The sequence below is a fragment of the Stenella coeruleoalba genome (assembly GCF_951394435.1).
Source record: "Stenella coeruleoalba genome assembly, chromosome: 1".
Classification (NCBI taxonomy): domain Eukaryota; kingdom Metazoa; phylum Chordata; class Mammalia; order Artiodactyla; family Delphinidae; genus Stenella; species Stenella coeruleoalba.
The window spans coordinates 12,936,362-12,960,407 of NC_137169.1; the positions used below are offsets into that span (position 1 = coordinate 12,936,362).

The 24,046-nt window shown below is 54.3% G+C and overlaps 1 protein-coding gene across 1 annotated transcript; it reads left to right on the forward strand.

Moving 5' to 3' along the window:
• Positions 1 to 1,071: 1,071 nt before the first annotated feature.
• On the forward strand, positions 1,072 to 23,556 carry PADI6 (peptidyl arginine deiminase 6; the record flags this gene model as incomplete). Its single annotated transcript, XM_079930279.1, has 16 exons — positions 1,072 to 1,163; positions 1,881 to 2,064; positions 3,766 to 3,838; positions 6,713 to 6,777; positions 7,281 to 7,392; positions 8,199 to 8,324; positions 11,900 to 12,078; positions 12,325 to 12,428; positions 16,392 to 16,503; positions 18,183 to 18,290; positions 18,493 to 18,647; positions 19,359 to 19,515; positions 19,610 to 19,733; positions 20,830 to 20,900; positions 21,997 to 22,158; positions 23,323 to 23,556. The coding sequence occupies 16 exons, from the start codon at positions 1,072 to 1,074 to the stop codon at positions 23,554 to 23,556; spliced, it is 2,058 nt and encodes a 685-aa protein (XP_079786405.1).
• Positions 23,557 to 24,046: the final 490 nt, after the last annotated feature.

Genomic DNA, 24,046 nt, shown 5'->3' on the forward strand with positions numbered 1-24,046 from the left:
AGCCACACTTAAAACATAAAATGAACAGTTTTAAAGTTAGCTGGTAAGCCTCATGGGCTGGAACAGGTGTTCTCATTTCTTTGCTCAGTGAACTCAGCAGAGATGGGGAGCAGCTGGTGACACGCTCAGCAGGGCTCTTTCATCCATTCATTCCACCAATACCTGCCCGGCCCCTGCTGGGAGCTGGTGACACAGCTATGGTCAAGGATCCCCCTAATCACCTGGGGAGGGGGGGGCAGCTTCCTGGACCACACCCCAGGAATTTGCAACTTTAAGAAGTCCCCAGGGCTTCCCTGGTGGCGCAGTGGTTGAGAGTCCACCTGCCGATACAGGGGACACGGGTTCGTGCCCCAGTCTGGGAAGATCCCACATGCTGCGGAGTGGCTGGGCCCGTGAGCCATGGCCGCTGAGCCTGCGTGTCCGGAGTCTGTGCTCGCAGCGGAAGAGGCCACAACAGTGAGAGGCCCGCGTACCGCAAAAAAAAAAAAAAGAAGCCCCCATCCCCGGATCATTTTTGCAACCACCAGAGTGCTGAGGACCACTGGTCCAGCACTTTGTGCCTTACCTCATCAATTTCCAAGAAACACACACCTTAGAATCCAGGCCCCAGAGCCTAGAGGTGCTGCCACGTGCCCCCTCCTGACCACTGCCCCATGCACCCCCTACAGATATTTGCTCCTAACAGCTTCCAGCTGAGTTAAGCCTCCAGCGCCATGGCCAGGTTGACCAGTCCCAGGCACCAGCTTCCCAGAGCCCCTCTTGCTCCCAGCTGGAGGCTGGAGACGTAGGCAGCCAGCCTCAGCCTCCGAGGGTCTGCAGGCACTAGGTGCTTCATAAATTCGTGATGCGCGGACTCTGACCCCAGCTGCTCCTCGGCACCTCCCTTCTTCCCAGCAAACCTGCACGGAGAAAATCAGTTACACTTGGGTAGCTGCTTAACAAGGGGGCGGGCTGGAGAGGCCCTGAGCCCATAAGAGGGCAGGGCGATGGGGGAGCCCCGGGGTTATCCGAGGCTACTGTGTGAGGGCTGCTGAGCAGGTCTGGGGGGCGGTCAGCTTGGAGGGCCGGGCCATGTCCTTCCAGAGCACTGTCCATCTGTCCTTGGACAGCCCTGCCCATGCCATTTGTGTGCAGGGCATGGAAATCTACCTGGATGTCAATGGGTGAGGAGCTGGGGGCGGGGCCGGGCTGGTGCCTCGTTGCCCTCCTGAGGCTGCCCTTGGATTATGGAGTTGGGGGGTTACCTCCATTCTCCGTATATTACCCTGTCGTCCTGCCTCATCTCAGGGAGCCTAGTTTGGGTCTTTAAGGGCCCCCCAGTCCTGCTTCTGCCCCTCATGGGCTGTGGGGCCGTTGAAGCAAGAGCCTTGCCCCTTCTTGGTCCCCTTACATGTGAAATGGGGGTGAGGTTGGCTCCCAGCGCAGCCGTGAGGATTGAGTGAGGGAGGCTCCCGTGAGCTGGAGCTTCGGTGGGGAGGTGACTCACGAGTCCATGTCTTCCCCAGGTCACGGCACAGACCTCCGAATGTTTTTCCCCTGTAGGGATCGCTTGTGGCTGAGACAAGTGGCTCTCCCCACCTTGGAAGTCAGGAGTTTATAAATAAGATGTATTGATAGCTTGGTAACTTCTAGAGTGTCAGTGGGAGGATGGGGTCTGGGCTGGAGCTTGTCGGAGGGGGGACATGGGGGTCCTTGGAGCAGGGCATGGTAAGAGTAAGGCTGAAGTTGTGTTAGGACCCCAAAACTGCCCTGACCATAAGTTAGGGCGTCTCAGCACCTGAGAGGCTGGGGGGGGCACTCCCCTCCACACCAGCTGCACTCTAGGCCGAGAAGGTGAGGCTCTTGCGCCCCAACTTCTGTCTCCTTGCCGGGCTACCTAGGTGTGCCCCGCAGCAGTGCGAGTCCTTCACCGTCGATAGCTCTCCGGGAGTCGTGGTCCAAATCTATGGCACAGACCCAGTAAGGATCGAGGAGGAGGCTGCCATGAACTGGTGGCCCCTGTCACATCCCACGAACGTGCTGGTGGGGATGACGTCCCCCAGCTCTGCCAACGACAAGGGCAAGGTAGGTCCTGGGGGGAAGATGAGGGGGACTCCCCCGGGAGATGGAGCTAACACGACCCCTGGGGTCTCCCTTCTAACAGCTGACGTTTCCTGAGCTCTGAGTCTATGAGTTCAGTGCCAAATGCTTTGCACATCTGACCTTAGTGCTTGCAGCAAACCTGTGAGGTGGGCACTCCGTGACCCCATTTTACAGACGAAGAAACTGAGGCACTGAGTGAGGGACGTGCTCTGCCCAAGCCAGTAATCAGCTGAACAGGGTTTCAAGCTCAAGCATGTCTGTCTCCTCCATATGTGCTTCTGACCAGGACACCAGCTTCCAAATTAGCTGCTTTTGAAGTCTGGCTTAAAAGGTTTCAGCAGCAGAACTCAAATGGGCTTTTTGGCTAAGACTGATCTCCCAGCCTCTTGATGAACCTCAAGAGCTGCGCTGAGTTCAACGCTGAGCACTAGGTATCATGAGTTGAATTTCCAGAGGCTGCCATTACCTCCTTTTACATAACAAGGAAACAGAGCTAGAGAGACCCCTGTAAACCTAAATAGCATAACTACTGTGGGACAGGTCCGGGATCTAAGCCCAAGTCCGTGCCCTTTCCCCTGGGCAGGCTGTCACCCTAACAGAGCCCCTGTGAGGGAGAGGTGCCCTTCCACCTCGTAAAACAGGCTCATCAGAGTCTGAATGGTTAGTGGTGGTTCTGAGTGATTAGAACCACTTGATGCCCAGGCCACACCCTCTGCCAATCAAATCAACCTCTGGGGCTTCACAGCTCCCAGGTGACTCCAATGTGAAGCTGAGGGTGAGAACAGCTGAGGAAGCACTTTCAGGACCAGGGGACTCGTGTTGGCAGAACTTTCTGGAGGGTAGTTAGCAGAGGACTAAGCGGGGCTGACTGAGGGCAGTACACACCCCTCTCTACACTGTGCGCAGGGCAGGCAACTCCCTAACAGGCAGGTGGTACACTTAGGTAAGACTGAGCATCTCACAGATAAGGGTGGAGGCTGTGATGTGGCCCAGCTGAGCCTAGAGGAGCTGAGACGTGTTCTCTGCCCAGGGCTCAGCCTCCAGCACCATCGACAGTGAGATGCTTACTCCTGGCCCCAGCTAATGGCTAGTTCCGTGGTTTGTGGTGAAGGCCTGTGGTCAAGGCCAGTGGCTGAAAGGCAGGTCCTTGTCTAAAGACTCCTCTGGAAGCAGAGCTTGGTGTGGGGCACAGGAAAGACTATTCCGCCCCAGTGTCCTGCTTCCTTTTGGGCAGCTTAACCCATTGGAGGCCCCACATCCTCATGACCCATCTCATGGGGCAACAGGTGGGGTCCCAGGAGGGGCAGGTAGAGTGGGGAGGATGTATCGTGTGACTTAAAGCTTGACCTCTAGAGCTGGACAGCCAAGACTGTAAATTCTATGCCACCCCTTTTTCTGGCTGAATGATTTAGTCCCTCGATCTCTCTGCCCTTGGGGGTAGAGCCCACCTGGATGGGTTGTTGTGAGGCCTCGGTGTGGAAGGGCCTGGAGGGTCACAGCTTGTTATACATGGGGGTTATTACAGTACGGTGACTGTACTGGCTCACAGCAAGGCACCGGAAGCTCAGAAACTGTAACTCAAGACCAAGGTCAAACGGCCAGACACAGGTACATGGCTCAGGGTCCTGCTCTGGCCCCCCTGCCCTCTAGTGCTCCCATGGGTGCTGGGTGCTGTCTCCACAGGTTTCGGTCTCCTACTACCAGCACAATGAGGATGTCCCCATGGCCACAGCTGTGCTGTACCTCACGAGCATTGGTGAGTGTCCTCCCAGCCCTGGAGAGAAGGGGTGGGCTTTGCAGAGGCCAGAGGAGCTGAAGGGGGCTCTCCCTGTAATGAGATGCCTCCCGTGGGTCACAGATGGATTCACACAGTACCCGTTCCCATGGTCCCTCAAAGCTCACTGCTGACCTCATTCTCTGACCAGAACAGAGGCTATCGGCACCCCATGTGTTCACGTCATCCACCTACCTGTGTCAGGGTCCTACATTCCGCTTCCTCTGTTGCAATGGATGACGTGTCTGGTCCCAAGTTAATCTTAACCATACCAGACTCTTTCCCCTCTCATTCAATAACATTCCTTCAGCAGTTCTTACTGATGTAGGAAGCCACTACCCCTCCTGCCCTCCTCTTTAGATTGTTCCAGAACAAACTATATCTATTCCCTTAATAGGAACAAGTTATTATGCCTATTCTCTCTTTTTTTTTTTTTTTGCGGTATGCGGGTCTCTCACTGTTGTGGCCTCTCCCGCTGCGGAGCACAGGCTCCGGACACGCAGGCTCAGCGGCCATGGCTCACGGGCCCAGCCGCTCCGCGGCATGTGGGGTCTTCCCGGACCGGGGCACCAACCCGTGTTCCCTGCATCGGCAGGTGGACTCTCAACCACTGCACCACCAGGGAAGCCCTATGCCTATTATCTTAAGGAACCAGCTTTAATGTCTGTTCTTAGACCTGATTCTATGTTGTCTTCAAACTCCACTCCCCCACCTCTCTGCATCCTTAGTTTTTCCTCACTTTCCCTTGAACCTGCTCAGACCAGACCCCTACCACCAATGCTGTCCTCATCGAACCCCCGAACACCTTCTACTGCACTCAGTTCAGTGGTCTATTCTCTTCCTCTTCCTGGACCTGTCCTCAGTGTTCACGACACTGGTGGTCCTTTCTTGAGCCACTTAGGGACCCTGCGCTCGGCTTTGCCCCTCTGCAGCTGGCCTTTCCTTCTCAGATCCCTGTGCTGGATCCTTTGGCCACACCCCCCCGACCCCGCCTGTCAGTGCAGTGCTGCAGGGCTCAGGCAGCCGGTCACGTGGCTCTGCACACAGCCCACAGGTGACTCGCAAAACTCTCTAGCCCAGCATCGCCCATAAACTTGGGGGGTCTACTCACCAACATAGCTTCCTGAGTGTCTGACCAATGTCTCAAACCTTTCTTTGTAATAACAGGTAACATTTTTTGAATACTTAGAGTGATAGGCAGTTTTCCTATATGTCAAACCAGATCAAATTACCCTAGGAGAGTGTTTCAGAGAAAGCGATATGCAATTTTTAGATCAACATTTCTTCTTTTAATTTTATTTATCTATTTTTTTGGCCCTACCCTGCTGGCACGTGGGATCTTAGTTCCCTGACCAGGGATCAAACCGGCGCCCCTGCATGGGAAGCGTGGAGTCTGAACCAAACTTAATACACCCCAAATTGAACTGATTCCCTCTACCCCCAAGCGCCTCTTTCCTAGTCGTCTCCCACATGATGCTAGGAGCCCCATCCTTCCAGCTGGTCAGGCCCAAGCCCTTGGTGTCGCCCTTGCTTTCCTCTTAGCCCGTGTTGATCATGAATCTTGTCGGTGGTGCCTTAAGTCTAGCTCGAATCCAGCCACCAGCCACTCCCAAAGCTCTCAGCCTGGTCCGAGGCACGGTCATCTCTGCCTGGGTCACCGACAGGTCCCTAGTGCGGTTCCCTCCTCCATCCTTGATCCTCTACAGGTCCAGTCTCAATTCGACCCCCAGAGAGGCACCTCTCTAAAAGGCTATCAGATAACGTCTCTCCCAGTCAAAGCCTCCTACCGCTTGCCCACCCTCAGATTAAAGCTGGCATCACCGTTACCTACACAACCTACCTCAGCTGGCCCCTACGCTACCTCTAACCCACGGCCTCTTTCTCTTCGTTTGTTCATCCTGTTCTAGGCACACTGGCCTCTCTGACCCTTGAAGTTCCCACCATGCACTTCCTATTCTAATTGCTTTTACCCCAGATACTAATACGGGTCACTCTCTTGCCTCCTGCAGGTCTCTGTTCACACTTAGAAGACTTTTCTGATCCAAAACTGAGACACCCCCTCCACCCCCTTGTTCCCTGCGGCATTTTACCATTGGACATAATATGTATTTTACTTATTTCTTCACCCCTTGCCACTGGCGCATGTGTGCATGGGTACGCCCACATACATCCTAAGATCAAAGGAGACAGGGCCTGTCCTGTGCGCTGCTGTATCCCCAGGACCTAGAACAGTGCCTGCTTGGTGACGGGCATCCTTGCCAGGTGCTGAGTGGACAGCAGTAAACGAGGTCTTTTCCCTTGGCCCTGACATTCCAGTTGAGAAATAGCACGCTGAATGTCAAGAGTTATGAACAAAAATACGACCGGGGTGAAGCCACGCGGTGGTCAGCAGGGTGGGGAGTGGTGGAAGGTGGGATGTAAAGACCCAGAAGGAGCCTCTGTGGTGATACTTGGGCAGAAGCCTAGATCCTCCAGCTCTAAAGGGGCTTGGAATCGCCGTGTATGGAGCCCTGGCTGTGTCCTAGGGAGCCAAGAGCCCTCCCAGAGGCTGGGGAGGAGGGCCTTCCACGTAGGAATCACCTGGGAAGAAGCCAAGAGGCACAAGTGGCCTCATGACCACAGGGGACTTGTTTTGTGGCCTCCCAGGAGGTTGGGGGAGATACATGAGTACCTGGGCCTCTCCAGGCTTGCTCACGAGACACTGTCTGCCTCTGAGGAAATTTCTTCCAAGCCGGCAGCATGCCCAAAGGCTGGAGGACCCTGATACCAGCCTTAGGCAGCCCTGGGGACTTACCTACAGCTCCAAGGCTGCATCCAGCTGGTCTAGACGGTTGAGGCCTCTCCCTCCTGTTGCAGAGCTCTCCCTGGACGTGGATGTCTACCGCAGTGGGCACTTCGAGACCAATGACAAGCAGGCTAAGGTGAGGCTGCCGGGGATGGGAAGCAGGCCAGGCGCCCAGGAGCCAGATCTGGCCCACAGACTCCATTTGGCCTTCAGAGTGTCAAGTGGCTACAATACAGATCAGCACTGATGACGTCAATTTCTAGCTCTTCCAAAAGATTAGAATGTCTGGTGGCACTAGTCTCCCATCTTAGCCTGATTGTGTAACCAACAAGGCCGGAGGGTCAGCTGCCCCCTTCAGATGGGACATGTCTCCTCCAGTTTGCCCCAGACCCCTCCTCCACTGACACTGAGCCAAGGTAGGAAACTGGTAACCCACATCTAGATCTCCGCCTTCCTCTCAGCCCGCTTACCTGATGTTACTGTCCTGTCCCTGTAGGTACTTGAGTGGGCAAAGTCTGATCTAGAGGTCCCTGTCGCCCTGGAGAAAGGCTTGACTCTGCCCCTATGTGGAGTAGCATCTGCAAAGCCAAGGACTTAACCTGGCTTCTGCCTGAACCAACATTCCTGTCTTCTTTACAGAAAAACTGGGTCTGGGGCCCCAAGGGCTGGGGTGCTATCCTTCTTGTGAACTGCAGCCCTGCTGATGCACACCAGCTTGTGGACAGGAAGAGCAAGGTGTTCTCTACAGAGGGTGAGAACTGGCCGCTGACCAAGGACCATCACCCACTTTCCTCCCTGGGCTCTGCCTCCCCTGGGGCTTCACTGCTCCACCCCTCAGCAAACCCAGATTCCAGGCTGATGTCCCTGCTCTGGGACCATCAAGTCTCTTTTCAATGGCTTGAAAGCGTGTAACTGGGCAGAAAGGGGCCCCTTGGCAAGAACATGGGCTCTGATGTCAGGTAACAAACAGTTACTTCCTGGCCATGAACTTGAGTATGTTAACTTCCCTGGTCTTGTTTTGCCATCTGTAAAATGGGGATGATAAAACGGACATCACAGGTGGTTGAGAAGACTAAATGAAGACACACAAGGGGTAGGCGAGACCCTCCCTAAAAACACTCTTGTAGCCTGGGGCAGGACCCTGGGTGTCCTAGCCAAAGCCCTCTTGGATCTGGTCCTGACTTGTGGTCTGGACGTAGATTCCAGGTCCCAGCAGTAGAATGGGATTTCCTGGTTCACACCAAGGCTGGGGGGGAACGCACGCTGAACTGACCATGCCAGGCCCTGTTCCAGGTGTTTGTGGGGACCATCTACCCCTTACAACTGATGGGGTAGATGCCACCCTCACTCAGAGTGGGCCCCAGCCACGGCAAGTTGCCTGTAGCCATATGTGCAGCAAGTAGCAGAGACAATGATGCAGGCCTAGGCCAGAGCGGGAGGCACAGCGTCCTCGGTGCTGCAGGGTACAAGCCCCTCCACCCCGACCCTACTGCTCCCTCCATCCCTGGAGCGCTGGCCTCCAGAAGCCCCTGAATCTTTGCCTTGTCTTTTGCTCAGAAACAAAGAGTCTGTCCCAGATGATACTGAGAGTTCAGGGACCCAGCTGCATTTTAAAGAAATGCCGGGTGGTTCTCCACACCTCCAAGGAAGAGTCGGAGAAGGCAAGAGTCTACCGGCCACAAAGTGAGTGTTTCTCCACATGCCAGGGCCAGTTGTGGCCACACCTGCTCCCGGCAGTGTCCCCGTCAGAAGCCAGCTGGGGACCGAGAGCAACAGGTCAGGGTCTATTACAGCCGGACTTGTGTCCCTGGGATCTTCTGGCTGCCACCTTCACCATGGAGTAAGTCTATACACGTGGGTGAGTCATTGTACCTCCAAGCCACTTTCCCCAGTGGGGGCGATGATCGTGCCTCTCCTACAGGACTTTCATAGCCGTATGAAGAGAGGTGGGCATTAGATGAAATGGTGGCTATAGCCTTGTATAGATTAATGTCTTCTCCCGAGTATTCCTGCCAGGCGAATCCATCTGTTTCTTAACCGAGACTTGGCTGTATTAGGTTTTGAGAATTCAGAGGCTGGGAGGCCAGAGTGGCAGCTATGCTACCACATCCGGCCCAGGTACCACGCAGCCCAGGTACCATGTGGCAGGCAGGTGGCATGTCCCTATTCTACAGATGAAAGCAGGGAGGGCTGCTGGCTTAGACAGTGGATGTGCCCAACTCCAGCAAAATACCCTTCAACAGACAAGTCTTTGGATTTCCCTAAACGGGTTCAGTATTCAGTGCCTCTCAATTAAGATTTAACTCTTTGCTACTTTCTTTAAAAGCCAAGTCTAGCTTCAGCTGGGCAACTGGGGAGCACGTGGTTCGCGGTGGGCCACCTCTGTGTCCAGCGTGGGGGAGCGCGCCGCAGCTCCCTCCTTGCCCACACTCGGGGGCCTCACCTCCGAGGCAGCTGTTCCCTCTCTTCTGCAGACCTAGGTCACAGCTGGATTGGAAGTGACCTGGGACTAGCAGAAAAGGCAGCCCAGGTTGTATGTGGTCCTTTGACATGTGGGCTAGAAATGAGCCTTAGAAACTGTGGCTCTAGGCCTGGTTCAGGCCATGAGGGCTGTTCTGGTCCTATGAAGCCCACTATGTCCAGGCAGCTCTGAGGTGGGCTGGGCTGGATGGGCCTTGGACCCTGCTCAGGAGGCCAGGGATGTGTGTACCCGCCCAAGATGCCATACTTCAAGCTACCTACCTGCCTTTTCAAGTATTCAAAAATTTAGGGTAGGGCAACACAGCACACTGTGTTAACATATCCTCCAGGTGAAACTGAGTTGAGCTGAAGTTGGAGAGCCATAGTCTAAAAGATAGAGCAAAGGAATTTAAGAAATTTCCAGAGAAATTGAAAGCCAGAGCATAATGTTCGAGGAAAGAAAGGAAAACACTTGCATGAAAGCAGTGATCAACTATGATCAGCGCGGTTGAGTGACTAAGATGCCCAGATCAGTGGGAAAGTTGGTTTTCAAAGCTGGTCATTAGTGACCTTGATAAGAACAGTGGGGATAAAAAGAACAGTGGGGATAAACAAGAGTAGGGAGTTCCCTGGAGGTCCAGTGGCTAGGACTCAGCACTTTCACTGCAGTGGCCCAGCTTCAATCCCTGAGGGAACTAAGATCCCACAAGTTGCGCAGTGCAGCCAAAAAAAAGAGTAAAATGGGCAGGCACAGCGAACATAGACCACGGAAGGAGTCTGCCATAAAGGGAAGTATGTGGCGGTAATAACTGGGTGGGGCATGGGGTGGGGGTGGGGAACAGTGTCTGAAGATGGTAGAACACAGCATATCCATGTGCAGATGGGATCCATCCAACAGGGGTGGTGAAATAGATTCAGGAGAAAATTATAGGAATGGATACACAGTACTCAGAATATGGGAAGAGGGAGAGTTAATGGCCACAAAATAGTGTTTCCAAGTACAGCGGAGGCCCCCTCTGAGGTTTGATCATATCCTAAAAGATCTTTCTTTTAGGAAAGATCTAAAAAGATCTAGAAAGTGTGGCTTTCTCCAGCTGCTTGAATGCCAGGGTTGAGGTCTTGGTGTGGGAGCTGACGGCATGTGCAGGGTAGTGGGTCAGGTAATGTGTCTTGGAACGTGAGGAGGGTGCAAAGGGGAGTGAGGGTGGAGGGTGGGAATCGGCCGTGTAGAAAGGTTTGGGGCTGGGATGAGACTGTAGATGAGCTGGAAAGACTGAAAGAAGAGACGCCGCATCTGTCTTGGAGGTGGTATCCGAGCCATGAGCCTTGACATTGGCGTCTAAGATGATGCAGAACTCAAGTTCATTGAAATGAGGTCGCAGAAGTGGACTGGATGGTCTGGTCTATGGTATAAATGGTACCCAGCAGCCTAGTGGTGGAGACAAGCCAGTTCTAGAACAATCCACGGAGGATGGAAAGGGTGGTAGTCAGGTACAGCGAGGAAGGGGGCAGGTGGCATTATCTGATAGCGTGTCCCTCAAAGGGACAAGATTCTTGAGGAATGAAGAGATGGTCTAGAAGTACCATTGAAGATCAAAGGGCAACTGCCCTACCTCTAAGCCCGGGGCACATAGAAGGTAGAAGAAAGGAGCACAGTTCAAGGGAGACTTTCCTCTGTGCCCCGGGGCTCCTGCTCTAGAAGGATAAGGATATTACCTGCCCTCAAAGCCTAGGGCAGATGGACAGACAGCCGAGTTCCAAGCAGGGGCTTGGGGAGTGGAGGTGGTGGGAGCTCAGGTAAGCTGAGCGAAGGCAGAAAGGGCCTTCTGGGTAAAGGTAACTGTTGTGGCTGGGCCTCCTGGCCCCCTTTGCTGTATAGTGGGGGTGATCGTTACAGCACCTGCCCCAAAGGATGGTGAGGCTGCAAATGAGTCCGAGCCCCGACCCCAGGTGCCGGCGTGTAGTAAGTCCACAAGAAACGTTAACTGTGCCAAAGCGCAAGCGACTAGATACGAGAGAAGGCCCCCAGCAGCTGGAGGGAGACCAGGTGGTGGGCAGTCACTGTCCAGCCCAACAGCACGCCAAGCACGCCTCTTGCGAACCCTGGGCGGGGGCCCTGCAGGGACGCAAGGGGTGGTCATCTGGTCTCGCCCCCTCAAGGTCTGGCTCAGGGCAAGCGAGGAAGCCTCCAGGCAGACTAGAAGCAGGAGGCCGCCTAGGTACATCCCCAGCGCTGGGGCTGTCCAGCTGGCCCTGCCACACGCTAAGGCCAAGCCTGCAGCCAGCACCCCTAGCCCTTGCGACGAGGTTCTTCTGCAGAACCGCCTGCAGCCAGTCTGCGAGGCGAGCCACAGCCCCACTCGGGTGATCACTGTGTTGCAACCCAGAGCAAGAGGCCGGTGAAGCAGGCCAGGGCCCCAGCTTGTGTCGGACTTTTTGGGTGAGGCTTCCAAGCCTATCTCTGTACAGCTTCTCATCTTGAAGACTTACGATATTCTCCCCAAGGTTGGCCAAAGCGTAGGCCCACCATGAGCCTTCACCTCTTGAAGGCAGGTGTTTTTATCTGAGTCCCAGCTCCCGACAGGTCTTTGAAGAGTGAGTAACTGGCCCCCGTTTGTGAACAAACACCTGCTGTCCACTAAGCCCTAAACACCAGGAACCTAGGGGCCGAAAAGCCATCTTGGCCCCCGCTCTCCTGGGACTCCCGGCCCGACTTCTGACCTGAGGAGCGTGCCACTGGGTGTGGTGATGGGCACCAGGCTCCTTCAGCAGCCGGTCTGTCCTTCTCTCCTTCCTAGAAGACAGCTCTAGCACCTTTGAGCTGGTGCTGGGGCCTGACCAGCACACCTACAACTTGGCCCCCGTCGAGGATGACTTGGAGGAAACCTTCTACATTGAAGCCTTAGAGTTCCCATCCGCCAGCTTCTCGGGCTTGATTTCCTACTCGGCCTCCCTGGTGGAAGAGTCTCAAGACCTGGTACATCCCCGGGTAGAAGAGCAGCCCTCAGAGCAGGGACTGTGGGGGAAGGGAGACCTGTCACACCTGGGCAGAAAATGGGAGCACGGTGGGTGGAGCTAGGGTGTCACCTTCGGGTAAGAGTCTGTAGAGGACAGGTAAGGGCGTGGAGGTGGGCTGGGCTGAGCAGCTGGAGGCCCGGTGGGGGGAGGGGGAGAAGGTGGACGGGGAACCAGGTCACCAGCAGCACCTCGTCTCACATCGCAGTCGATTCCAGAGACCGTGGTGTACAAAGACACCGTGGTGTTCCGGGTAGCTCCTTGCGTCTTTGTCTCCAGCACCCAGATGCCTCTAGAGGTATACCTGTGCAGGTAAGAAACCCTCCGGCTGCCTGGACCGAGTCTTTTCTATAACTGGCAGGCTCTCCTGTCTGTCGGCGGGGTGGGTAAAGATGATTAGACTTCTCACCAGGAATGTGAAATCCTTCCACCTGAGGCAGCCACCCAATGCTTGTTTGGATACTTACAAGGCTAGGGCTGGAGCCGTGACCACGGCAGTCCCCCTCTGGTCTTAAGGGGAGACAGACAAACAGCATGGTTTCAGGTAGGATCCAGGGCTATAAAACCAGGTAAAAGGATGGAGGGGTAAGGATGAGATCGTTATAGGGACAGCAGGGAAGCCTGCAGAACCAGGAGAGAGCAGGCAAGAGGAGGGGGAGGGGCGACAGGGCAAGGTGAGCAGGGCCTCAACATATTAGGGCGTAGCCTCCGGGACTGTAACGGACCCCCAGACAGTGGTTTAAAGTCAACTTTCTCCCACCTAGATGCCCACAGTGGCAGTCAGGGGCCCTGGTTCCTTTCAGGCTGTGATAATGCTTTCCCCTGGGGCGGCAGCTTCATCTTTATGATGGAGGCTGAGCACAGGCACTTCTGAGGCCCGGCCCCTAGGAAAGGGGAAGAGCCAAAGTCCGGGCAAAGCCACCCATTTGTCGCTGCTGGAGTCTGGAAGGCTCCTGAATTGCTCTGCTCACGTGCCAATGGCCTGAAGAGGTGCAGGCCACACCTAACGGCAGGGAGGCCAGGAACGATCTCTAGCTATGCGGCTGGAGGAGGGGAGAAAAGACTCTGGCAGGTAAAACCCATGGGAAACCATCCAGGGTTCTGCACAACCACTCCGGCCACGTGGAAAACCAGAGGTACAAATAAAAGGAACCAGTTCAGCCATTGCGATCACGTGGGCCAGACGCAGCCATGGCTCGGGCCGGGGCGGTGGGAGCGCAGTGGTTAGATTCAGGATTGCTTGGAAGGTAGGCTCCCCCGCCCCCAAGTTAGCTGAGGGATGGGATGCAAAGAAACAGGAGTGTCCCCTGGGTTTGGGGTATGCAACGAGATGAATGGTGGTGTCCCTGCCTGGGGGGGGGGGGGTGGTCAATTCGTGCTTTGGCTCTAGAGACATAAAGCTAGAGACACCCGTTACGTTTCTAAGTGTCTGGAGCTCAAGGGAAGGTCTGGCAGCTGGAGATGGGGGGGCCCTGGCACGTTGTGGGTATTCAGAGCCACAGGCCTAGCTGAGCTCAGAGGAGGAGGGAATATATTGGGAAGATGCCTGAGAAGTGAGCTCTAGAGCCGTCGAACCCTCGGCTCCAGACAAGAACCTAGCAAAGGAGCCTGAGAAGGAAGAAGTTCAGATGAAAACCAGGAGAGCGGAGACCCAGAGGTGAGGGGAGGGTGATACCTGGTAAGAGGCCAACCATGGGAAATTCCGAGGAGAATAAAGTGCCCACTGGGTTTGGCAAGATGGAGGCCACTGTGCAGAGCGTGATCCTGAGTGGTGGGTTTGAAAGTGTGGTGGGGTCACAATTGCGTCGAAGGAATGAATGGGAGGGGAGTACTCTGCAAAATGCCAGAGAAGTGGTCTGAAGGGGATTTGGGAAAGGGAAGGCTGTTTCTTAAGGGAAGCAAAGAATAATGCTAATGGATGTGATCCAGCAGAGAAGGGGGAAACTTGGTGGGGAAAAAGCGAACAGGTCACATTGGCCTTAATAGATAGGACAGCTCACCCACGTTGTAGGAGCAAATTGACTAGAGGAACTGTTAGTGGTAGGATGCTGTCTGGTGCTAAGGACCTGTTGAAGTTGCCAACTTAGAGAACCGTCACTGTGGTTTTTCTCCAACTATTTTTGGTAACGAGCTCTAGGGAAGAAGAAATGTAGAACTGAATCTAAGCAGGGTTGTGGTTTTGCCAGGCAGATAAGGCCAAGGGGAAGGATAAGGGTATAATTATTATGATGCGTCACAGACTCAAAGTTAGATAAGGAGAAAAGAAAAGACACGGGGTGATGGGAATAAAAGCAGTTGAGGGCCAGGCATCACAGTGATATCAAGCTGCTGGCCCAGGGACCAAAGTGAGCAGGGAAGATGGAGGTGATGGAACTGGACAGTTGATCTTGGAGGTGGTGAGACCATTAGGATGGGAGGGTAGAAATAAGACCTTGTCAAGTCAAGGATCTGAAGAGGTCACGGTGGCCTGGCCGTAGCACCTCATGGCAAGGAGTACGTCCATCCCTCCTCCAGACTCAGTGGAGGGGAAGAAGAAAAATAGCTCTTCCACGGGAGGGCTGCTAGGGAGTTGGGTCCACAGAGGAATGCCAGGCTTCAGAATGAGAAGGTAAAAGGGAAGAGCTCGAGGGATTTTGCTGACAACTGATATCCAGGTGTAAGATCTTTCTTGTCTTTTGTATCTGAAGACAGAAGTTCACTCACAGGAGGCATCTATTGAGACTCTGATCTTCTAAGACTCTCCCGTAAGGGTGGTATTCAGGCACAGCTTGATCTAGCTTTGCCACAGATGGTATACAAGACTGGGGCTACACTTCCTCCCCCAGCACACATCTCAGACTGTTTCAGACCTCATCAGGCTGGCCAGTTCCCTGCAGTCTTGTCTGTGTAGAATCGAAAAGTAGGTTCTTTGGAACAGTAGCATGGAATAGCAATTCAAGCTTTGGACCTGGATTAGAATCCAAATTTTTTACCCTTCCCAATGGTGACCTTGCTGGCATTCAACTCATGAGGACCTGCTGGTAAAATGGGTGGTCTCAACGTCAGCCCCAAACATCACTGTTTCTCTCCAACAAGGAATGGATGTGCACTGTGGACCTGTAAGCCTGGTGCTATACATGATGGCACTAAGACCTCAGGGCTCAAGACCCACCCCTGCCAACCATATGAATATGACAACCTTGCTGGCCATCTCAAGGGGGCGCTAGGCTTCTTGGCTTCTCGGGAGAAAAGTACAGCCCCCTTGCGGTGAGAGGAGTCAGCCCTCTGGGTAGATCAAGGCAGGAGAGCCTGGGGGCATTTCCTAGATCACTGGGGCAGGGAGTGGAATGTGACCGCAGAGTAGGGACAAGCAGGGTCTTAGGACATGAGAGTGGAGACTGACACTAGTAATTTTAAAAAATTTTTATTGGAGTATAGTTGATCTACAATTTTGTGTTAGTTTTAGGTGTACAGCAAAGTGATTCAGTTATACATATATCCATTCTTTTCTAGATTCTTTTCCCGTATAGGTTATTACAGAATGTTGAGTAGAGTTCTCTGTGCTATACAGTAGGTCTTCATTAGTTATCTATTTTATTTATAGTAACATGTATATGTCAATCCCAATTTATCCCTCCTCCCCTTTCCCCCCTGGTAACCGTAAGTTTGTTTTCTACAACCGTTGACTCTACTTCTGTTTTGTAAATAAGCTCATCTGTACCCTTTGTTTTTGAGTCCACATATAAGCGATATCACATGATATTTGTCTTTGTGTCTGACTTCACTCAGTATGACAATCTCTAGGTCCATCTATGTTGCTGAAAATGACATTATTTCATTCTTTTTATGGCTGAGTAATATTCCATTGCATATATGCACCACATCTTCTTTATCCATTCCTGTTGATGGAACAAGAGGTTGTTTCTTCCATGTCCTGGCTATTGTAAATAGTGCTGCAATGAACATTGGGGTGTATATATCTTTTTGAATTATCATAATTATGACCCATAATCATGGGTCATATGGTAGTTCCGTTTTTAGTTTTTTAAGGAGACACTAGCAATTCTTGACCTGACTTTGCCATGAGCTAAACCAAGTGATTCCGGGCAAGGCACACCCTGAGCTTACCAATTGGTGCTCCATGAAGTGGGGGGACAGCAGCTCTGCTTACCTCACGGGCAGGGGCATCATCTCTCCTGAGCAGGAGGAGGTTCCCTCTTCCCCTGTGACAGAGAGGTCATGACCAGCTGGGGAGCCTTGGAGGCCGTCCTAGAGCTGGCTTATTTCCCGTGGCAGAGAGCTGCAGGTCCAGGGCTTCGTGAACACAGTGATGGAGCTAAGCGAGAGGAGTAACATCCAGGTGGCATCTGTCTACGAGGACCCCAACCGCCTGGGCAGGTGGCTCCAGGTAACCCCCCACCTGTGGGGGAGGGGTGGGGGAAACACCATGTGCGGCACATACAACAAACTTCACCAGCTTCTGTTCAGCCTTCCAGCAGAGCTAAGACTAACCAGGGGCGGCTTTGTTCTTAGGAGGTCAGTGGTGGCTGAGATGAAATGACTTGCCCAAGTCCTAGCCACTAAGGAGTCCCACCTCCTCCCATTCCAAAACGTACAAGTTTGAGACCACAGAACACCTAACCCTAAGGCCCAGGTGTCTGAGGGGCTGATGCCTCCAGCTACAGGCTGGCAGGCCTGGGGCACTGCCCCAGGGTCCAGCTTGACCCTGACTGAGCAGGAAGTGTCGAGCCCAGTCTTTTGAGGTCTGGTCTGTAGTCACAAATGACGAGGACCTAAGTAGTAGCGATGAAGGAGAAAGGGGCCGACTTCTGCCCTTGATCTTGCCGTGATAGAACTCTAAGTACCATGAAAGCAAGAAAATGATATGATCTAGTGAGTTACTAGATTTACCTCGGCGCTTTGCGTGGTCAGGAACGTCTTTAAACGTGGGAAGCAGGGAGCTGGCCGTGCAAAGATTGGGGTTGGGGGTGGATTAGAAGTAGGAGCCCTTCAGGCACAGAAACAGCCGACTGAAGATCCACCACGTGAGGAACAGAAAAGCCGGTGTGGCCAGATCAGAGTGAACTACCGTCAGAGGTAGGTAAGAGCTAAATTATCTATCGGGGACCTTTTACACAAAGGTAAGGAAGAGAAGAAACCAGTCCCAAGCAAGACGAGGGGAATTCCCTGGCAGTCCAGTGGTTAAGACTCTGTGCTCTCACCACCAAGGGCCCGGGTTCGATCCCTGATTGGGGAACTAAAAGCCCGCGAGCTGCGCTGGTGCAGCAAAAACAAAACCAAACAAGATGACGTTGAATGGTATGAATCAGGGGAGTTGAACGTTCTGAATTAGGTTTTTTTGTTTTTGTTTTTTTTGCGGTACGCGGGCCTCTCACTGTTGTGGCCTCTCCCGTTGCAGAGCACAGGCTCCGGACGCGCAGGCTCCAGACGCGCAGGCTCCAGACGCGCAGGCTCAGTGGCAATGGCTCACGGGCCCAGCCGCTCCGCGGCATGTGGGATCTTCCCGGATCGGGGCACGAACCCGCGTCCCCTGTATCGGCAGGCGGACTCTCAACCACTGTGCCACCCGGGAAGCCCCTGACTTAGGTTTTAAAAAGACCCTCTGGCTGAGAAATAGAGCGCCAGCCTTAGGGAGGGGCAGGAATAGAAGAGATGCTGATTGGAGGGCCTGACAGTCACATGGGGAAGAGGTGGTCTTCCCCAGGTGGCTTCCCCTGAATAGTACCAGAGAGGAGTCCACTTGGAACATATTTTGGAAATAAAACCAACAAGGCTTGTTCATGGATTCGGTGCAGGAGACGATTGGAGGAAGAATCTTAGGTGACTCATCAGGTTTTAAACCTGATGAACAGAAGGACAGGCCAGGGAAAATCCCCAAGAAGCAGGGGATGCCTGCGCAGGGTTTTAAGGGCTGAGCAGGAAGTGGCAGGAAGAAGGGGGTTCTCCCTGTACCTGCTCTCTGGAGGTGGCCCGTGTACAGGGAGCACTTGTGGCTGGAAAACTGGATGTGGGAAAGCAGCTGATGGAGCGAGAGAAACTCACAACTTGTTTCCCTGTGTCCTCCAGGATGAGATGGCCTTCTGCTATACCCAGGCTCCCCACAAGACTATTTCCTTGGTCCTCGACACCCCTCGGCTCCCCAAGCTCGACGATTTCCCCATGAAATACTCACTGGTGGGGGCTCGGTTTGACTGATCTGAACTTGGTCCAACCTCTCAGGCCTGGTGCCTGCTGGAAGTGATGGGTGCCAGGGGAGAGGGCCCAGGTGGCCTCTGGGGGAAGGGGGTGTGGGGATCTACTGAGTCTGGAATGGGGTAAGACTGAGGCTTAACGCCTGTCCCTCCTAACACCCTGCCCCTGCCGGGTCTCCTTCCAGAGCCCTGGGGTTGGCTACATGACCCAACGCACCCAGGACCATACGGTGGCCAGCATAGATTCCATTGGGAACCTGATGGTGTCCCCACCTGTCAAGGCCCAAGGGAAAGAATACCCTCTAGGCAGGATCCTCATTGGCAGCAGCTTTTACCCCAGGTGAGGCAAGAGGCCAGGTAGTGGCCAGATGCCTTAAAACCAAAGGGAGGGACTCCTGTAGTTCACCTGGACCCACCTGATTCCCAGAGGACTCAGCAGGTCATCTGCTCTGGACCTTAAACCGTCAAGTCAGGACCTCTGAGTCTGTGATTCATGTAGGAGACTAGAGGTAGAAGAAGCAGACAAGCCACTCATTGAGTGGTGATTCCAGGGTTTAAATTGAAGCATGCTAAATCTGGTTGGCCTATTGACCCAACACGATGTTGCTGCCACAAGACGTGTGGCTAGATTTCTCGGTGGCCGCTCATCTAAAGCCAGGAAATACTCGTGTCCCAGGGTTCAGTCTTCATCCAGAATCCATTGGCTCAGTCCTGAGTTGAGCCAGAGTAAAGGATTCTTTTTAAAATTTCTATGGAAGTATAGTTGACTTACATATGTGGTGTTAATTTCTGCTGTACAAAGTGACTCAGTTATACTTGTCTACATATTCTTTTTCATAGTCTTTTCCATTATGATTTCTCACAAGGTATTGAATATAGTTCCCTGTGCTCTCCAGTGGTAAGGGATCCTTCATAACCACCCCACCCCCCTACGGACCAGCCAATGGGTAGAGCGGCCAGTTACCCAAAGGTAGCCTGGCACTCACCGAGTTGCTGGCAGCCCACCTGGGCCATGCCAGCTCACGGGCTGTTCTTTCCGTCTTCCCTTTAGCAAGGACTGCCGGAACCTGAGCAAGACCCTCCGGGACTTCCTCTACGCCCAGCAGGTCCAGGCCCCAGTGGAACTCTTCTCCGACTGGCTGATGACTGGCCATGCCTATGAGTTCATGTGCTTCATCCCCTCACAGTACAAGGTGGAGGACAGAAAGGTCTGTGTTGGGGGCTGGAGAGGATGTCTCCCCCCCTCTTTCAGAGACTTGGGGAAGGGAAGCTAGAATCTGACCCTAGTTCTTTGATTCCCAGAACTTCTGGCTGCTCCTGGCCAGCCCCAGCTCCTGCTACAAACTGTTCAAGGAGAAACAGAAGGAGGGCTATGGAGACGCACGTCTGTTTGAAGGGATTAGAAAAGATCAGCTCCTTTCTAATGGTAAGGGGACCCCCCCGCCTCCGCAACAGAGGGCAGCTCCTCGGTCCCAGATGTCCTTTCTAGAGAACCATCTCTACTTGGTTCCTCCTGATAGAAAAGGATCCTAGGGAAGCATAAAAGCATGAAATGTACCATATTAGAACATCTTGTTCTCTTTCAGGGTAATTCTGGTGGTACTAGGACAGGACAGGCAGATCAGCCAGGAATTCGGGGGTGGCTGAGAGGTCGCCAGGATATATGCAAAGGGGAACTTAACACATGGACGGCTCCACGCGGTGGGGGACAGACCAGATGCTACCAACACTGGTGTCTGGGTGTCTTCGGGGAAGGTTGGGTAAAGTACCTGGGTGTTGGGACTTCAGGGTCTCCTGGTCACCCTGCAGGAAGACGTAAGTGGACAAGCAGAGATTGTGGGGCCTGGTGCCACAGCAGTTCTGTTCTAAACCTTCTGGAAACCTAGAAAGGGAGTGTGGGGGAGGGGGTGAAGTTCTCGACGTGTGGCCTGAGGACCACCAGCTTCAGTATCACCTGGGAGCTTGTGAGAAATGCAGAATTTCAGATCAAATTTTGAGGTGGGGCCCAGGATCTCATGGTTCTAGGAGGGCTTATGGAAGGCGACCTTGAGTATGAGCCACCTGTCACACACCAAAGACCTTGTGTTATCCCAGCTGATGGCCAAGTGGAGCAACTGAAGAACAAAGTTAAATAACCCGGGCAAGATCATACGTGGCAGGTAGCCAGGCTGTACACAGAAGGCGTGGAGGCGCCCAGGTGAGTGGGGGCCGATAGCACTTGCTCACCTGGTCCAGGCTGCCCGCCTCAGACCCGATCCCAGGCTCCTCCCCTCCGACCCGGGACCGAGTGGCCGGTTGTGGCAGTGGAAGTCGTCCTGCGCTTTCATGGACCCTGCTGAGTCCCCACATGTGACGTTTGACCTAGAATGGGTCCCTGGAGGCCAGTCAGGCCACCCACCGTCGTCACTGGCCAGAGAATATACCCAGTCATCTGTGACCAGGACTGGAGTCTGCCCAGCCCTGGACCACATGGCCCGCCCCCCTGGCCCACAGGCCTGCCCGCCCTCTCCTCCTTCCTACAGGGAGGGAGGCCAATACCATCAATCAACTTCTGGCTGATGAAAACATGAGGAAGCAGAACGCCTATGTGGAGGTAGGGGCCCAGGATTGGGGACCTTCTCCAAAAGGCAGGGGGAGGCAGGGACCGCCTTGGCAATGGGTCTCTAACTGAGCAATAACTATGACCAAGCATCACACATGATACCTTACTCTAATCCTCAAAATAACCCTATGAAGTAAACCCACCTTGTCTATGAGGATAGCAAGGCTCAGAAGAAAGCCACCAGCCTGAGCCGATGAACTGGGGAACCAGGTTTGAACCCCAAGTCACCTAGTGTTGGACCCGAAGACAGTGCTGTAGCTCAACCTCCCGACAGAAGACCTCCCCGACCCTGGCTTCTCTGGGAAGCTCTGGGCACCAGGGAACACACCAGGGCCTTCTCAACACTTCTGGATGAAGCGGCCCTTCAGCTCAGAGTCAGAATCACCCAGCACCTCAGGTCCCTTAAAATGTGAATCACAGGCTGTGAGAAGCAGATTTTCCAGAAATTAAATACCTTCTAGCGGGGAAGCCACGGCCTGGAGAAAGGACGATGACAGGCCCACGGTCACCCGTCAGCACAATATCGCTTGGTCCGCTGAGTCCTTATGGCTCCCGGCCAAGGCAAGCTCCGCGCCCTGACCTTTGCTGAAACAGGGGAGGCCTCCGGGCACAGCAGGGTGGGCAGCAGCCAGGTGGGGGTCCAAACAGCATCTCTGAGCCCTGGTGACATGCACCGTGGGTGTGAGGTCATGAGCCCTATGTCAAGACCTAGGAGATGCTCAGGCATTGGGTATTAGCTGGTCTGGGCAGGGAAGTGCCCCGGGAGTCCACTGCTGGTGTCCCTTCCTAAGGATGGGAGCAAGTGCCTGGCTTTGAGGACCTATTCTTGCCCTCGCCCAGGTCCCCCACTCTGGCCAGGACTGAGGGCTAAGGGGCCCCATGCTACTGCAGAATTAGGACTAGGGGCTGCCCTGGCGCTGATGAGCTGAGGGATCCCGGCCTCTCGAGACCAGGCCTTTGCTCTGAGCCCCGACTTCAGAGCGCCGGCTCCCCGCCTGCAGTCAGCGCCGAGGAGATGCAGCTGCTTCGGGCTGGCAGCCGGTACCCGACAAACTCGCTGCCCTCCCGGCCCTTTCCCGCCCCGCAGAAGTGCATCGACCTGAACCGCAGTATCCTGAAAAGGGAGCTGGGCCTGGAGGAACAGGACATCATCGACATCCCGCAGCTCTTCTGCCTGGAGCATATCGCCAACATCCCCTCCAGCGAGCAGACCGAGAAACTCTACGCGAGGCCCTACTTCCCTGACCTGGTGAGGGGTGCAGGGTGCTGGCTGGGTGTCCCCGGGCTGGGGCTGGGGGCAGTCTGGCCGACTCTGGCCAGTCTCTTGACAGACACGGTGCTAGACTACGGAGGCAGGGCCCAGCAGACAGTGGCGCCTGAGAGGAAGAGAGGTGAAAGCCCTTCTCTCCCCCAGTTAGAGAAGACCCCTCCAGGGAGCAGGTGGGCGGGGGCCCAGGCTGGACGACTTGCCAAACAGGGACCAACTTCAAGGGCCCACCTCACAGACGGGGACGCTGGGCTCCACCAGAGTGGAGGGGGTAAAGCTGTCTGCTGGCCATGAGACCATGGGCAAGCTCCCTGAGCCCATGAGACCATGGGCTCAGCTTCCTGTCCATGTATCTGGGCAGCACCCTATTTAGAACAGGAACTGGGAATTTGGGGGTGTGGGTATATGCGAGACCCCTGCTAAGGCCAAGCCTTCCAACCGTGGCCTACATCTGACCTTTCTCTCACCACTGTGCCCCATCACATAGGTGCTTAGAATGAATTGAGACACTTGGGCTCATCAATTCCTTAAACACTTCCAGGCCTCTTCTCTGAGCCCCAGGGACACAGGCCCTGCATTCAATCGCACGGGGTTCTTTTTTACAAGACCAGTGAGGCCCTCTGGGCATGCAGTAGGAGGCTACATAGGCCCTGGGAGTAGGGAGGTATGGGTAATGGTGGGAGAAGCTGCTTCTGAGGAAGAGATGCTAGAATTAAGACGTGAAAAATGGACAGAAGTCCAATGGCAAAGCCGGGCGTAGAGAGCATTCCAGTAGAGGTAGGCAAGATTATGGCACAAACAAGACTAGAAGGCCAGGACAAGAGAAATGCAGTAGAGGACGCAACAGGGAAGTTGGCAGACCTCAGCTGGGCAAGATTTTGGTTTTGCTATTGAGAAATATATCAGGAGTCATTGGAGGGTTAAGCAGAGTGGGGTGGAGTTTGCTCGGATGGATTGGCGATGTCTGTCTGAGCACAGGCTTGGAGAAGGGGTACCCTGTGCTTGTCTTTCCTGGTCTAGCCCAGCCACAGAGGCAGCTGGGTTTTCCCTTGCAATAAGCCCAGTGGCCTTCCTTCCTTAGAAGAGGGACAGGGGCCTTTCCTCCACGGCTCTGACCCCTGTTCATCCTAACTGCCTCTCTGACAGCTGCAGATGATCGTGATGGGCCAGAACCTGGGCATCCCCAAGCCTTTTGGGCCCCAGATCAATGGTACCTGCTGCCTGGAGGAAAAGATCCGCCAGTTGCTAGAGCCCCTGGGATTCCAGTGCACCTTCATTAATGACTTTGACTGCTACCTGACTGAAATCGGAGACTTCTGCTCCTGTGCCAACATCCGCCGGGTGCCCTTTGCCTTCAAATGGTGGAGGATGGTGCCCTAGACCCACCTTAGCGCTGCCAGCCCTGCCCCAGCATGAATGGCCCACTATCACCACTCAACAGTATCTGACCCTTGCCCTGCTCAGGGGCCTGGAGTCAGGGTACTACACCCCTTACTCACCCTGTCCACCCCCGTCCCTCAGCATTCAGTGGGGTGGCAATACTGGCAGCTTGAGCCCCTTGGAAAAAGATGGAAAATGGTCACTGAGAAGTTCCTGAATGTCCATTAAAGCTCTAGTCGTTCTCACTGCATTTTGGCCACGGCCTCATTTCAGGGCAGGGGGTAATGGCTAAGGATGGCAAGCGGAGCAGCTGGGACACCTGTGGTCAGGCTGTCCCACTGGGAGGGGCAGGAGACCAGGCTACCATGGAGTTGCTGTCCCTTGTCTTCAAGGTCTTTGCGTGTAGTGGGAAGTGGTTGGGCTCCGATCACGCAAATTCTTCTCCAGTTCAAGCATCTGATGAGCTGGACATAGGTGCTTGAGCTGAACG